This window comes from Carassius carassius, chromosome 3 (assembly GCF_963082965.1).
Source record: "Carassius carassius chromosome 3, fCarCar2.1, whole genome shotgun sequence".
Classification (NCBI taxonomy): Eukaryota; Metazoa; Chordata; class Actinopteri; order Cypriniformes; family Cyprinidae; genus Carassius; species Carassius carassius.
This window is the reverse complement of record NC_081757.1, coordinates 7,834,859-7,850,787: the sequence shown is the minus strand read 5'-3', so window position 1 is coordinate 7,850,787 and position 15,929 is coordinate 7,834,859. Positions and strand designations below refer to the sequence as shown.

General features: G+C 34.4%; 2 protein-coding genes across 2 annotated transcripts in view; one reads left to right on the top strand and one right to left on the bottom strand.

Annotated features, from left to right (window-relative positions):
• The window catches only part of LOC132117880 (elongation factor-like GTPase 1), a 117,295-nt gene extending 109,730 nt beyond the window's left edge, over nucleotides 1-7,565 (bottom strand). The window contains exons 1-8 of the mRNA XM_059527218.1: nucleotides 7,539-7,565; nucleotides 6,552-6,651; nucleotides 6,370-6,437; nucleotides 5,126-5,210; nucleotides 4,903-5,036; nucleotides 4,566-4,703; nucleotides 3,451-3,668; nucleotides 1,166-1,289 (exon numbers count right to left, since the gene is read on the bottom strand). Coding sequence (XP_059383201.1) covers nucleotides 1,166-1,289; nucleotides 3,451-3,668; nucleotides 4,566-4,703; nucleotides 4,903-5,036; nucleotides 5,126-5,210; nucleotides 6,370-6,437; nucleotides 6,552-6,642 — 858 coding nt within the window. The 5' untranslated portion in view covers nucleotides 6,643-6,651; nucleotides 7,539-7,565. The remainder of the gene's footprint in view (nucleotides 1-1,165; nucleotides 1,290-3,450; nucleotides 3,669-4,565; nucleotides 4,704-4,902; nucleotides 5,037-5,125; nucleotides 5,211-6,369; nucleotides 6,438-6,551; nucleotides 6,652-7,538) is intronic.
• Nucleotides 7,566-7,723: 158 nt separating this feature from the next.
• Nucleotides 7,724-10,342, top strand: LOC132113916 (stabilizer of axonemal microtubules 2-like). The gene is made up of 4 exons (XM_059521976.1): nucleotides 7,724-7,767; nucleotides 8,014-8,193; nucleotides 8,357-8,559; nucleotides 9,329-10,342. Exons 1-4 carry the CDS (start codon nucleotides 7,730-7,732, stop codon nucleotides 10,297-10,299), a joined length of 1,392 nt encoding a protein of 463 aa, XP_059377959.1. The 5' UTR covers nucleotides 7,724-7,729; the 3' UTR covers nucleotides 10,300-10,342.
• The last annotated feature ends 5,587 nt before the right edge of the window (nucleotides 10,343-15,929 follow it).

Sequence of the window (15,929 nt, the reverse complement as noted above, 5' to 3'; positions counted from 1 at the left end):
GTGAACATGAGAAACCTTTTTGAACAGCAGTGTGCTTTTTTTCAGTATTTTATTAATGCATTTTAATTCAGAAATGTAAAAACGTCCATCATAGAAGTGTAGTCAAATTACTGTCTGTATAATTTTCATGTTTTATAATAAAAGATCCAAATACAAAATACAGGAGTCACATTTTTGACCCTTATAACACCATATCCAGGTCTATGTTTGTGTGGATCACTTGTTAATGGGAGGGAATGGGATGTTCCAGACTAATGTGTGCATGTGTTATTAAGGTGAGGTTTCAGTGAGGGAACTGAAGTCCATTAGCATAACTACGGCATATCTGAATGCCCTTAATGGCACTACAAACCCAGAGCATCTAATGGAGGGTCTCTGCTGTCACATCACTTCCTGTCAGTCTCTCAAAGGGGAACAGCAGATAGATCTGGCTGCTTCAACATTTTAAAAGATAGTCAAACCGAGTATGTAATGTGCCACACTCTATTAAAAGTTGCAGCTCTTTCAGCATTAATGGTCCACAACATAGACCTTTTCGAAAGGATTCTGCAGGTATTACGAAGCCCAAATTTAAGACATTTTAAGACCTTTTTCAGATCAGTTAAAGAAAATGTAAGTTAATACATTAAAGGTAACACAATACGTCAATATGTTCTCTAAATGTAAACATCTAGGGCAGCAGACAAGGAGTAAAAGCAACAGTTATACAGCTTCCAACAGATCTCTATTGCTTTTTTTTATTATTTAAGGATGTTTAGATATTTGAACTGGAAAATGAGACAAAAATACTAATGAACTAATGATAAACATACTAATGATATTTATTCTTTGCAGTGCATGCAATATTGAATGCCATAATTTTATGAATTTAAGGCTTTCTGCTCCACCTTTTAAGGCTTTAATTTGAGGAAGGGCAACTTAAGACTTTTAAGACTTGCATAGATACTGTTTTCTTGAAATAAAGTATGAAAATGTTTTTTTTTGGGATGAAAAACAACATGCCCTATTGAAAACCATACTTTGGTGAAACCATGGCATCAGGTAGTAATACCATGGAACTTAACTATTTTTCGAATGTTTTAATATAGAATTATAAAGGATACCATGATATTACCATGGTACTAGTACATAAACCATGTTAAAAAGTGTAACTGTAAGATAGTACCTGAGCTCCCTTCATGATTTTTTTGGCTTTGGCGTTGAGGTAGAAGTCGCCCCACAGGGTCTTGAGCAGAACCGAGGAGCGGATGCCCATTTTCTGACTGTACATCTCTGCAAACTGATGAATGCTATCAGAGAATTAGAGAAAAGACAACTCAGCATCTTTATTTGCACTTGTCATTTGTTATTTATTTTATTACAGCCCATTAATTTGTAAGAATGCAGTTCAAAGAGGTCTGTGATATCAACGCCGTCTCTAATCTATGACAGCTGTAAAATCACGGCATAATTAACAAGTAACTAAATTTAACAGAACATTAACAGCTGCAATGTCAAACATCATGCAGTTTTACTGCGTTATATTCAGTAAGATATCATTAGCCTTCATCTTCAAAAACATATTTCTGTCTGAGTCATAGAACGGTGGTAAGTGCATGAAAACATGTTGGACATCCAGCTGATGCAAGTTCTGGTCTTCATCATATTATATATATATATATATATATAATAGATACACCAGGGATTCCCTAACTTCTTCTGCAGCCAAACTAAGGCCCTATGAAATCCGTTTTTCCCATTTTATATTTTTTGGGATTTGAATTAAATTTTTCTCGACTCCTTTTTAATAGCTAAATTAAAATTGTATTAATCAAAAAGAATCTCTAATTAATTAAAATCATGAAACTTATACATTTTCACATAAATTTATTAAAAGTTGAACAAAAATGACATGTTTGACAAAATGTTAAATTTTTTCTCACCATTTTTTTTTTATTGTTACCAAATTCTGTTTTAGCATTTCTAATTATCTGAGGCACATTTTTTTTTTCAGAGAAATTATCTGATGTGTATTTACATTTTTCTTGTTATCAAATGAAGGCACAAAACATTCATTTCATTTATCTTTTAATAACTGAAAATGTACTTTTTTGTATGTTTTCTGATGTCGATTAATGTTCACATGACTTTTAGTTATACAAATAACAAAATATTTTTTTAGATAGTGTTTTATTTGAATATATTTTATGTTAAAATTATTTATTAATTTTAATTTTTACATTTATATGATTTAAATAACTCAAAAGCCCAGTTCCTTGTATGCATCTAAAATATACAAATATACACAATGCAATTTATATAAGTCTAGAGTGCATGTAATAAATATTAAATCATCCATCCAAAATGCAAACATTAACAAACAATGTAGTAGTTACAGTATTTTTTCATCTTTGTTAGCATTAGTAAATAATAATACAAATCTTCATTGTTAGTTCATGTTAGCTTATATCCATTAAATATTATTAACAGACACAACTTGAGATTTTAATAATGTATTAGTAAATATTGAAATTAACATGACATTAAATCATTGTAGGTTCATGATAAATAAATGTTGACAAACAGAACCTTATTGTAAAGTGTTAAGAATCTGAATCTTCTATAACATTTTCAAATTGGTTTAGATGTCCATGTTTGACTTCTAACTAGGCCACTTTTTTCTGGTCTACATAAAAAAGCGGCCTTAGACTCTTGTGTTTGTGCTTGAGAGATTGATGCGTCACATTTGCATCGGTTCAGCACAACTTAATGACGTCTAGAAATCATAAAACAAGGCCTCCATTACGGTAATGGACTGAAACAAGTCTTTCTAGGCCATATGCTAATATACCCTCCATGAGAATCAATCTTAAAGGAAAATGAAAAGATGTACAGAGCACTTAAGTACTTTTTGTATGGAAAAGAGCCGCTCATACATTTTTTCTAACATCATATTTTGTGTTTCACTCAAGTAACAACACGATAAAGGGAACAGTATAACACGAGAGTGAGTAAATGATGTCCAACTTTTTGACTGACCTATTCTTTTAATCTCAAACTGCAAAAAGGTCCTTGAGTCTGGAGTGCTTTTATAATATAAAACATGCTGAAAGTAATGAGCTTTGGTGTAAAAAAACATCCTCATGCTCTCCAGAGGAGTGCTGTGTTTGGTTTGGTCAGCTTTTAGAAATATCCACCCACACCAGTCATATTAGTACTTTACTTTAACCCTTATTTCAAGTATCTAAAAAGTATCTAAAAAAAATGTGCAATACATTAAAAGGGCGGGGAGTCCTGATGTTGAAATCTGGTACAGTATTGCCATCTTGTGAGCCATCGCAAGTACTACAACCACTGGCAAGGTGTAAAGAGTGAAAACCAACCATGTAAGCTACATTTGATCAAATATTCTGATAAATTCATTGAAAAAAATGTGAACGCGCCCTCAGTTTGAGAAAGCGTAAGGTGTACCTGAAGCCCCAGCCATCTATAGCGCTGGCAAACACCACATTTCCGCGGTCAGGACTGAAGTAGAGGTCCGAGTCATCGGTTTCTTCTAAACCTGCGCTCCAGTCGTACACCTGATCTCCGCTGCCGCTCTCTGTACAGCTGCTCTGAGCTTCCGCGTCCTTCTCAGCTCGCTCCTCCAGGACTTTAGAGGTGAATAACGAGCCAGTAACTGCATTCACCTACAGAACAAGCCGAAACAAACATTTAGAGAATTTCATTTTTGTCCAGAAACATTGTACAGAGACACGTCGATGGAGCATGTCACAAAAATTATTACATTTCCCTGATATTTGGACTAAGAAAAAAGACTAACTTTCCTAAGTGAAAACATCCTCCACAGTAAAAAAATAAATGAATAAACAAATAAAATTCTTTATTATTGTTATTATGTTTTTTTTAAAAAGTCCCTTATCTCCACAAAGGCTGCATTTATTTTGTCAAAAATACAGTAGAAATATTGTAAAATAATATTGTGTGAAGTGTTATTTCCATTAAAAATTATTATATTTATTAATTGGTGTTATTATCATATTTATTAACTCTTATTATTAAACATCATATTTTAAAATCGTATTTATTCCAATAATAGTATGGAAGAATGTTCATCCTTTAGAAATCATTCTAATATGCTGATTTCCAGCTCAAGAAAATTCTACTTATAACACATTCTACTTATGTGTTGAAAACAATATTTTTGTGGAAAGCAGATCAGTAATTTTTTTTTTTTTCAGGATAAATAGTAAATTCAATATAACAGCATTTATTTAACATAATATCTTATAATATGTAATATATTTTTGTAACAATGTATACATCTTTTTACTGTCAGTTTTAATCAATTTAATGTGTATATGCTAAATACAAAAATCTATTTATTTAACAAAAAATTTTACTGACCCCAATACTAATGATAAATATATATATATATATATATAACTTTTTAGTTTTTAACTTTTTATTTTAAAAAGTATACATTTTATTCAATAGAATTGAATATAAAAAACCCACATGACTTTCAAACACATCCCTATTTGTAATAGTTCATAGTTCATTTATGTTTTGGAGCTCTGACTCACCTGCTCTAGTATCTTCTGCAGGTGAGTGTACGCCTCCTGTGACGTGAGTTTCAGCTCCACGATCAGCCGGTCGATTTTGTTGATGACAAGAACAGGACGGATATTCTCCAGCCAAGCCTGTCGTAGAACAACTTGTGTCTAAAGTAGAAAAGAAAGAGATGTTGTAAAGGTTTAAAAAACCGAACCATCATCGACCGCACAAGCATATCTGACAGGTAAATTCAGAATGTTTACTGCAAGAAATAAAGCCAATATCTAGATATCTAATATATGTTTACTTAATCTATAGCATTGTGATTAAAGATGCCTTTCATGACCATTTGTAGCCTGGTGATACCTGTGGACACACTCCCTCCACAGCATCAACAACAACAATGGCCCCATCACACAGTCTGACAGCAGTGGACACCTCCGAGGAGAAGTCCACATGACCGGGAGAGTCGATCAGATTAATGAGGTACTCGTTTCCTCCTGCAATGACAACCATACAGTTCTTACCCATGAGTCACAGCAGTACATAGTGCTGAATCAGTAAAGCTACAGACCGCAGTGGCCATTACCTGCTGTATAGTGTAATGAAATAGCGCTGGACTTCATAGTAATTCCTCTGATCTGCTCGTCCTCCCTGCTGTCCAGATATCTCAGCTACAGGAACAGACAGAAAACAGCTGTCGTTTCAGATCACAATGACAGGGAGGACATGTCTGAGTCCTATTCCTCCTCCAAAACAAAAGTGGCAAATATGCTAATTGTACATTATTTTCTAAATTGAGCAAAGCAATTATTTCCCTCTGATTTGATGTGGGTTGTTAATGGTTAGAGTTGGAGTAAGGACTATGTTTGTTTGACACAGAGTGCTACAATTTTCACACAAATCACTTGGAGTTTATGTAATACATTTTAATGAGACAAACTGGTTTATTATTAGTCCGAATTTTGGAAATATTCCAAGTTGGAAATTTACCTGTAATTTATGGGAATTAAATGAAAATTTGGTGAAATTTATAAAACTGTATCAATTACGAACATAAATGTAAACATTTTGTTTGATCATAGACTTACATCCATGCAAACTAATAACATTTTTATAAATGACAAATTTTTGTGGGGAATCTGTGAAGCCTTTTTCAGGATTTATTGATGAATAAAAACTTATGAACAGTGTTTATTCAAAATAGAAATCTTTTCTAACAATCTAAGTCATTACTATTAATTTATCATTATTATTAATTTAACACATCCTTGTTGAATAAAAGTACTAATTTCTTTGAAAAAATAAATAAATAAGAGCAAAAAATAGTTAAAAAGAAAAGAAAAAGGATTTCTATTTTATTTAAATAAATACTGTTCTTTTTTTAACTCTTTACTCATATTACAGAATCTGTTACCATTTTGAATTAACTTTTATTTTTATATTTTGAGGTTTCATTTTAGTTGAGGTTTTAGTAATTTAGAGATTTATTGATTTATTTATTTTTTTATTAACTTAACGTATTTAAACATTTATTTATTTTATTTCAACTTTTTAATTATTTTTAAGTTTTCTAGATTTAAGCTTCTCATCTAATATTTACATTTTATATAAGCTTATTTAAATTAGCAAATTAGATTTTTAATACTTTTAGTTAACAATAACACTAATGACAATATGTAGTTAAAGATACACTGTCAAAATTTTTCTCATTTAAAAAAAATTATCTTTTTTTTTAATTCAGTGTTTATCATAAAAATGTTGGAAAAAGCATTAGTAATTGTGCAGATTTTTATTAGACTAATAACTGATATTGTCTGTAGGTCCACTTACCTTTCCTGCTAAACGACTTGATATAATACCATTACTCGCCACCAGGCAGTCTGCTAATGTCGTCTTCCCTATGGGAAACACACATTTACATTTACAATTTAGTTTTAACCAAAATCTTGTGGTAGATGCTTAACAGTTAATAAAAGCAGAGACCCGACTCATATCATATCCTTTAAACTCACCATGATCTACATGAGCAAGAATACACAGATTCCTGATGTTTGATGTTTTCTTCTGCAGTGCAATTATCTTCTCCAAAATTGTGTGACCCATTTTGACTTTCTATACCATGAAGATGAAGCACAGAAGATCATTTCATTATTAGTGCAAATACATATATAGCAATCTCAAAAAGCATTTGGGCAAGTGTCACTGCATTATACAGTCAAACAAAATATAAAAACAAGTGATATCTGCAATCAAATGCTGCTCAAGCTATTGTAGTACAATAACAACAGATATTTTTCCCCCTAGAATTTATTATATTGTAATAAAAATTTAATTTAATTTTTTTTTTTGGATATCCTGAAATGAATAGGAAAACGTAGGAACTTACTGCTAAACCACTTTAGTCAACTAATTTGAAAGTATATCGTCATAAAAACAAAATAATATAATGTCATAATTATGGTAAAAGATTGGTTAGAAGATTGGTTTCAACCCTGAATCGTTAGAAATGTTATAAAAGAGATGAAGGGAGCATCAGATGACTAATATTTTAACAGTATGTCAACTGCTTTATCATTTCAAAACTTTCTTTTTTTATGTTTTGTGTGTACTTGAGCTACGCCACTTGATTTGACATTTTGTTAAATAATGCAATTTTTTGTGTGGACAAATTCTCTTAAACACAAAATATGGCTTTGATGTCGACCAGGTTTTAAATGCCGTTCTTTCAAGACAAACCCGCGTGTGTTTTGTTGAGAAATGGAAGATTTATTTTCGCCACTTTATTTCTCGCATTCACCTCACATTCACTCATTCAGACGCTCATTTGACACAAGTTTTCAAAACAAAGTCCATTCAACTAACGTAAGTTGAACAAACTGAACATTCAGCGCAATCATATATCACATCGTAATATTTAAACTCGCATCCTTATCAAAAAATAAAACAGATATTCATTTTCAATAAAATCATCAGCATGAGAAATGACAACAGATACTCACATGTTTCCTCCAGTCCCGGAAACGCACATGTACGTTTTACCCGTCGCACGCGTCATACGTAATATGCGTAACGCTGCGTCGTCACCAGGACGCAGCAAACAGGAGTTGCCTGGGAAACGGGACGCTTAGTACACGACAAACGCTAGTGAATCAGTGTGTAAGTGAGGGAAATCAAAAAGAAAACGAAGGAAATGACGCGTCTCTGTATCTGTGAGATGTGCAGCTGTGGGTAAGAGTATTTTTAAGAGTGTTTGTTTGGTTTGTATTGATATTGAAGCACGAGAAGGAGTTTTGAATAATTGATGGGTGAATGCTAGAACGAATATCAAGTAACTTAATGGAACAAATTCAGAAAACAAACCTTGACGGACATAATTTAATAGTGCTGCGTCTTGGTGATAAGTTTATGTCTTCTCAAAAGGATACTTTTATTTTAAATGGCCCCTCTGTCTTAAATGCTTCTCATTATCTTCAGCCGCCACCGATGTAAACACCAGCCCACGGCCCTGTACAAGAAAGGCAGCAAGACTAATGTGTTGTCAGAGTACTCAGAGAAGTATCCTGCCTATAAAGGGCACATGCGGCCGAAGAGCGCTAAGCCCCAACTGCAGTATAAAGCTCATCAGGGTACAATGGAAGGAACAACCACCTTCAGGTACATTAATGGCTAATCTGAAATCAGATAATTTACACAGTTTGATACATCTACTCACTATGATATGATAATTGTATTTTACATGCACACTATATTTTAGAATGGCTCCTCTACGTCTTTCTATAGGCCTCATATAATCTGTTTTGTTTTCTCATTTTCTCAGGACAGACTATGTCCCATATGTGGTCACCCATCGCCCTGAGAAGCAGCAGGCCGAATACATGCCCAAGCCTGGAGAGATTGACTTAGGAACAACCTATAAACATGACTTCAACCCATATGAAGTGCAACCATTTGTTCCTTCACGTCCGAAAGAGAGAGAACATACCACAAATGCAAAACTGGACACCATACCCACCTATAAAGGTAATGACAATCTAGGTCCGTTAGGTCATGTGATTCTTTCTGAGCATGCAGTTTCAGAATACACACACTAAACTGGAAAAACTTTATTAACAGCCTTATCTAGGGATCTGCTGTTACTTATGTTAAATCAAGAATTGTTTAATTGAAATGAATTTATACACAGTAACTTATAAGGAACATCATAAACACTAGTGTTCAACAGTTTGGGGTGAATAAGATTTTATATTTTTTAAAGAAATTAACACTTTAATTCTTTAAAGATGCATTACATTTATCAAAAGTGACTGTTTGTTTGGGATTTCTATTTGTCAAAGAATCCCGGAAAAAAAATAAAAAAATAACAGACAATAAGAAGAAACGTTTGTTGAGCAGCAGATCAGCATTTTAGAATGATTTCTGAAAGATCATGTGACACTGAGGACTGGTGTAATGATGCTGAAAATCACACCACATTTGCAATTTGCACCACAGGAATAAATTACATTTCAAATTCTATTCAAATGGAAATCAGTTCTTTTAAATTGTAATAATATTTCACATCTACTGTATTTTGATCAAAACAAATGTAGTCTTGGTGAGCATAGAAGACTTATTTTAAAAACATTTAAAAATCTTACCGACCCCAAACATACAGTATGACTGACAGCATATCGTAAAAAAAGCCAACAATATTTTCAGTACACAGTACAAAAGATGAAATCAATAAAAAGCAGTTATTACAGTAAATGCCTTTGTTTGTAAGTAAAAGTTTTGAATGATGTTTTTAAAGCGGATTTTCGTCAGTGGGAGATCAGCAGACGGGAGTTGACTAAGCCTGACACACCGTATCAACCTCCTGTTACAAAGTTTGGGAATTCCACGACATTCCAGGATGATTTCGTCCACCGGGGCCTAGTGCCACGGGAGAGCTACAAACCCCCAAATATAGCCAAACTATCCGATGCTCCTTTCGAAAACATGACCAGCAACAAGCTCTCATTTGTTCCACACACTCTAGAAGCCCGGTACATTAAACCGCCAGTAAAATACAAACCCAACAGCCAACCTTTTCAGGACCTCACCACCCATCGGCAAGACTTTCAAGGCCTGCCGAGTCCGCTGACCAAAAGCTGCAAGCCTGAGCTGCTCAAAGTGGGCTCCAACAAGCCCTTTGAGGGCAGCACGGAATTCCGTGACCATTTCCAGCAGTGGCCCGTATCCCCCCGGCAGGTGCGGAAGTCAGTGGAGTACATGAGTCCAACAGAGCACATGGACCTGACTACCACTTCACACACAGACTACATCAAGCACCAAATCCAGCCCTTCCTTTCCGTCAAACCCTTCTCACTTACCACTAAGTCCTCTGAGCCCTTTCAGGGCAGCACCACCATGAGAGATGACTTCCAGCCGTGGGCAGCTCCCCGTCAAAGCATGATCCGGAAACAAGAAGAAATCCAGCGAGCCAGTGGGAAAATGGAAGATCTGACCACCTTCAGGGCTCATTTCATTCAGCATGAAGCTCAGCCTAGTTTCAGCTTCAAGCCCCAAAACGCACCACTGCGGACCGATGCTCCCCTACAGAACGACACCATGTACCGCACGGATTTCACACCCAAGAAGATCAGCGTGTGTCCTGCCAGTCTTGAGTCTCCGCCGGGGTTTGTTTTCGATAATTACGATGATCGAGGCCACCGCTTCTTCCGCAAGACGACGTCTGCTGACAAGATTGAGACGCCCAAGGAAATGGTCTTGACATCTTAAGAAAGTCATCATGTTGTTTCTATAAAAAGAAACTAGCAAACAATGTGATCTCTCTGAATTATTGTAATCCTATGGGGAATTGTAATGAATTACGATTAAAGGTCAGTGGGTTAAACTCTTTCATAAAACATTAATTATGCTTAGTTTAAAATTTTAGCTTGTTTGTAATTTTTTAACAGGATGAAACTGCAGTACAGTTGTAGAATATAAAATATGCAGTGAAAGTTCCATAATATGTCATACTGTAAATCAGTTTTTGACAATACCAATTAATTAGTTCAATATCAAATCACTTCTACACTATAAGTTTGCAGCAAATATTATTTATTAATTTTTTTAATGAAATTAAACGTTTTGGACCTCATTTAAATTTAGGCATGGATTATAAACCCATTTTGGACGGCAATCTTAAATTTCACAAATCCAATCATATAAACACTCTTAAACATATTAATCCAGAGAGTGATTTGAATCAGCATTATAAAAGACAAAACAAGTCATTATTACCAGTAGCAGACAGAGCTGGATAACCAATCCACTTAAAGCTCATCCCATGTTCGGCATTGTCTTTTCACTAGTTTCACTCAGAATTATCGACTTCTGTAAAGTAATTTCACTTAACACATCTGTAATGATAAAACACTCATTCCAGAGGTTAGTGACTCAATATACACAAAGCAGAAACAGAATAGTCCTCCAAAATATACAGTAGTCATCCTCATGCATGCACATACTTAACATAAATATTTAACATCTCATATTCAAGGTTTGCTTTTGGTGTTAAATCGGAAGGATTTAAACTAAAAAATTAATTCTGTACGTTTTACCTAGTTTGTTCCTAGTCTCTTATCTAGTATCAAAGTTTGCCTGTTCATTAATGCTTTTTATTTAGAGAAAAATCAGCTGGGTTGTTTTGGTCTTAAAATCATTGCTCTGTTTTGGTTACTCTTACTTAGCAGGCCGATAAGAGAAGCAGAGCACCATCCCTGCCTCCACTCAAGCACTTTCTCTCTCTCTTACTGTGCAAAATATTAGTTATTTATTTATTTGACAGTTTTCACCAAACTTAAACTTAGACTATAATATCAAATTCATTACAACATATAACCCTTAATCATTCAAATAGGTTAAAAATGTCAAAGTTTCTATATCTCAAATCTCAGTTTAGAATGTTTAAAATACATAATGCTAGGAACATTTCTTTAAAATTATTTTTACCTTACATGATTAATTCCCTTTACCTTTGTTATCTAAACCATCTCTTGATTCAGCAAAAGCAGTCCTCATTTTTTGCCACCACCATATTTTGTAAGGAAAGGTGCACTCAAGAACCATGAGAGCCATTGACAGCACCTACTAGTGTTAAAACATTGAAAAAGGTTAATCAAACTAATATTTAATCGCTAAAATCAATTGGATACCTCCAAACTATCATGCTGAGATTACTCAGTGAATTTATTTTTCACACCCGTCCATTCATTGTAATTTTTTGTTGCTTCTGTAGCTGCAGCCATCAGGCCCTGTATGATGGTGGAGACTAAAAATAAAACAGATAAGTTACTGGTCATAGAACAAATAGCAATACAACTGTTTAACTATTCAAAAATATTACATCTATAGCTCAGGGTCTGTATTATGATTTTAAAGACCTCATGTCTCTTCAACAATTGCTCCTAAATTGTTATTCATTATTTTTATAATCTCTTATTTCTTAAATGCATTGGGCAGTTGAACCTTTAACTACCAATTGCCCTCTTAATGCAATAAATCTGAACTCTTTTTATCATGTCCTTTAGCATCTCAGTGCCTATGATTTGACTGAAACACTGTGCTGTACTATAAATAGCTTATCACTTAAACACAGGCTCAGATAACGGCATTTTAGCTTACTTTGAATGAGAAAGAGAACTCTTAAGGCAATTCAGGACTCTTAACAATGCATTTTCATTCAAAATAAACATCTTTATATTTGTATTTTTACTTTATTTTCGCAACTCAAATGTTTCTCAAAGTTCTTTGCAGTCATTGTCATTACTTTTACATCAACTTGTGTTTATTCATTCACTTAATTCTGGGCATGGCTTCGGAATTTCAACATTGGTTTTAAATCTGTCAGGGGTTATCTGACCCAGGTATATTACTTCGGGTCTGGCTAGCATGCTGTCTTCAAAGTTACGTTGAAACCCCCGTTTATGTTACTTGTTTACAACTTTATCATCTCATAAGCAAACAATAATTTTCTTTTCTCTTCTTTTTTTTTTTTTATGATGCTGCGTGGCTACAATTTTGCAGTCCAACAATAAAATTACTCTTTTGGCAAAACATTAGTAAATATAGGAATTACAAAATTTCCACTCAGAACATGTCTCTGGTATTTTTACTGCTTAAGCCAGAGTCATGGTGGGGGCCAGCATGAGATAAAAACAACTGCTTCATTGCAGTCAAAGCAATCTTATATTTTAAAGCAAAACATAAGCTTCTAAGTTTTTCCAAAACGCTACTGCCAATTTATGTGCCTACAGTATTTTCACCAACCCAGAATTCTGTTCAATATGCCTTGTCAGGACTTTCAACAATTATATAGGAACTAGAACAGATCTTATGATATCATTCTTTGTCATTTAAACCTTCTATCTATCATTTAATCTATTTTTCAGATTAAATCATCACTCATTTACTACTGGGATTATTTTTAGCAAATCGGCACATACATTTAGACATTTTTTATCTCTCTGGTTCTTTCTTTGTTTAAAGCCAATCAAGTTTTTGTTTTAACTTTCAGGGAATATTTTTAAAGTCAGAGCTTCAGAGCCAGACTGTTTACAGCATTTGCTCTCTTCTGTTTCATTATTTCTATCAGGGCTGAGCAAGTTACCTAACTTGTCAGTCATATTTCTATCATAAACCAAAAAGATATTGAGGCGGCGATCTTACCAACAGCACTTGACTTCTGCGTGATGAAACTGCAAAGTATATTCCAGCATTACCATATACTGGTCCAATCCAATCAGGGTCATGAAAACTACATTTTAGCTCTTTCGGGGTTGTTCCTGATACATCCCAGATCAATCAATGCTTTCCTTTTGCATATATCCCTATATTTTTATAGGTGCACATATGAATTATCACTATTTATTTATTTTTAAACACTAATTTTGGATACTCTGTTCCCTAACAACTGACCTGGCCTATTTCTAAGCTCGGGGCGCCCCCGTCTGTAATGGTGGGTGATCGAGAGTTGGAAGAGCGGGTCACGACTAGAACCCCCGTCTAGCGTCTTACATTCTTCTCGGGATTTCCCATACCCCTACTTTGGCTTACCCGGCCGTAAATGCACTGCCCTTTACGGCCTCTCGTGCTTTTCGGCTCTCTGTGCTTGACCCAGCACTGCCTATTTACGGCCCTTCATGTCCCCTGTCCCTCGGTGCTTGACCCAGCACTGCCCTTTACGGGTTCACATGCTTGTTAAGAATGAGTTTTTGTCCCTCCCTGGACTGTGCACACCTAGAAAAAATTCACGTCTCTCTCTAAGACCTATAGGTGTGCACTTTTACCCCCTGTAACTGTAGTACACATCTTTAAATATATCTTATCCTAAGACCTACCGATGTGCACTTGTACCCCTTTTACTCACAAGGTTACTTCATTTACAGGTGTACCGTGACACCAATTTACCTACTCCACCCCGGAGCTGGTGTCTACCCCCTCACGTCTGAGTGAGTCTATCGTTCCTCCTTCTCTCGACCCCCTCCACTTACAGACAGTCCCTAACCAATAATATTAAATATAAAATCTTTCCTACCTTGGTTTGATGATTGATCAGGGATGTCACCAAAGAACGATTGCCTGCGCATCCTCCACCATTAACTGTAGGGGAATTTACAGTTAAAACCCAAGGACCAGATATGTCGCAATGAAGACCAGGAGTCAGAGATGAGTTCAATTAATAATAATAATTTTACTTGAAGAAAATAGTTTGCACTTTCATCAGCAGAAGTCAGCTTCAATACTCTCGACGGAGTTCGTAGGCTGCCCCCGTACAACTCAAAATCAACCACAGTTATACCCTGACAGAGGATACTAATTGCATCAATACATAAGTCAACAAAATTCTGATTGGTTCCAAAACCTAGATAAACTCTCCAAAGACATATATCTGAAACGCTGGACACTGGCAGTTGATCGTTTGTCCTGGGACTGTCTGAGCTTCTCCCTGTACAGACAGATACTAACACACATACACAGAGAACTTATCTAAAATTCAAGGCTTTCTAGCACTGGCGAGTGTCTTATCATTATGGTTGGATACACACACATAATATGTGGACATTAATCTTGAGGAAAAGAAATACAGGGTAAAGCAGGATTCTTTAATATCTCATAAGCGCACATAAGGTTACACATTTCACTCTTGCCATAACTTGATTAATAGTCAAACAAGAAATCATGTAATATAATTAATATCAGTATGAAGGATATGGCAACTCGGCAACCACTCCTTCACAAATAATTGCTGTTCTTTTGAAGAATCTTTAAAAATGTATCAAAGTTACCACAAAAATTTTAAGCAGCACAACTGTTTAAACATTGATAATATCCAGAAATGTTTCTTAAGGAGCAAATACGCATATTAGAATGAGAGTAATGGTGCTGAAAATTCAGCTTTCATCACAGGAATAAAATACATTTTAAAATCTACTGAAATAGAAAGTAGTTGTTTTAAATTATAATAATATTTCACAATATTACTTTATTTTTTATCAAACAAGTGTGTTTTTTTTTAAACAACAGTTTAGTTAACCACATAAAACATGCTTTTTGCAATCACAATAATTGATTGTTTTAACCACAAAATAGAATACAAAGATCAATAATTCTAAACTGATTGGTAAAACTGTATTTATTATTTTTTTTATCACATAGACTGTTTGCAATATTGACATGTACAGAACCAAAACTGGCACTTCCTTAACCGAGTCATGTAGCGGCACTTTCTCCACATACTGTAGCAATAAAATGCAATGGATTAAATTCATGGATAAATTCAGTGAGTGGCTTATGTACAACATTTGTTCATGTACTTAAAATGCATGCATAAAGGCCAGTAGGAAAGCATTATATTAGAGATACGGATAATTCACTTCAAGTGCTATAAGTACGTAGGTCTGTGTTGGGTTTAATCTTAAATATGGATTATAAAGACAAACTAAACCAAGTAAGAAAATAAAATCCAAACTTTCTACACTCAATGTACAATATTGCACTTAAAAACACATTATATACAAGACATATTTTACAATGCAGCACATTGGTTGAACACAAAACATACATCTAAAAGACGGCTGGAGAAATGGTACTTTTATGGCACATGCCATTTCAATCAGTCAACGGGTTTTCTGTCATACATTCTACGTCCATATTAAAGCATCGTTATTTAATATTAGAGTCAACGTGAAAACAAAATGTTTTATTTATTTAAAACATGCTAATGTGTTTGTCTTTGTAATGTTTATCAAAATAAACTTTAGCTCACTTCCACCAAACGTTCATTGTGACTTTTTATCTCAGTTTATATCCAACAATTCAGAAAAAAAAAACATTTATTATTATTATTATTATTTATTTTTTTG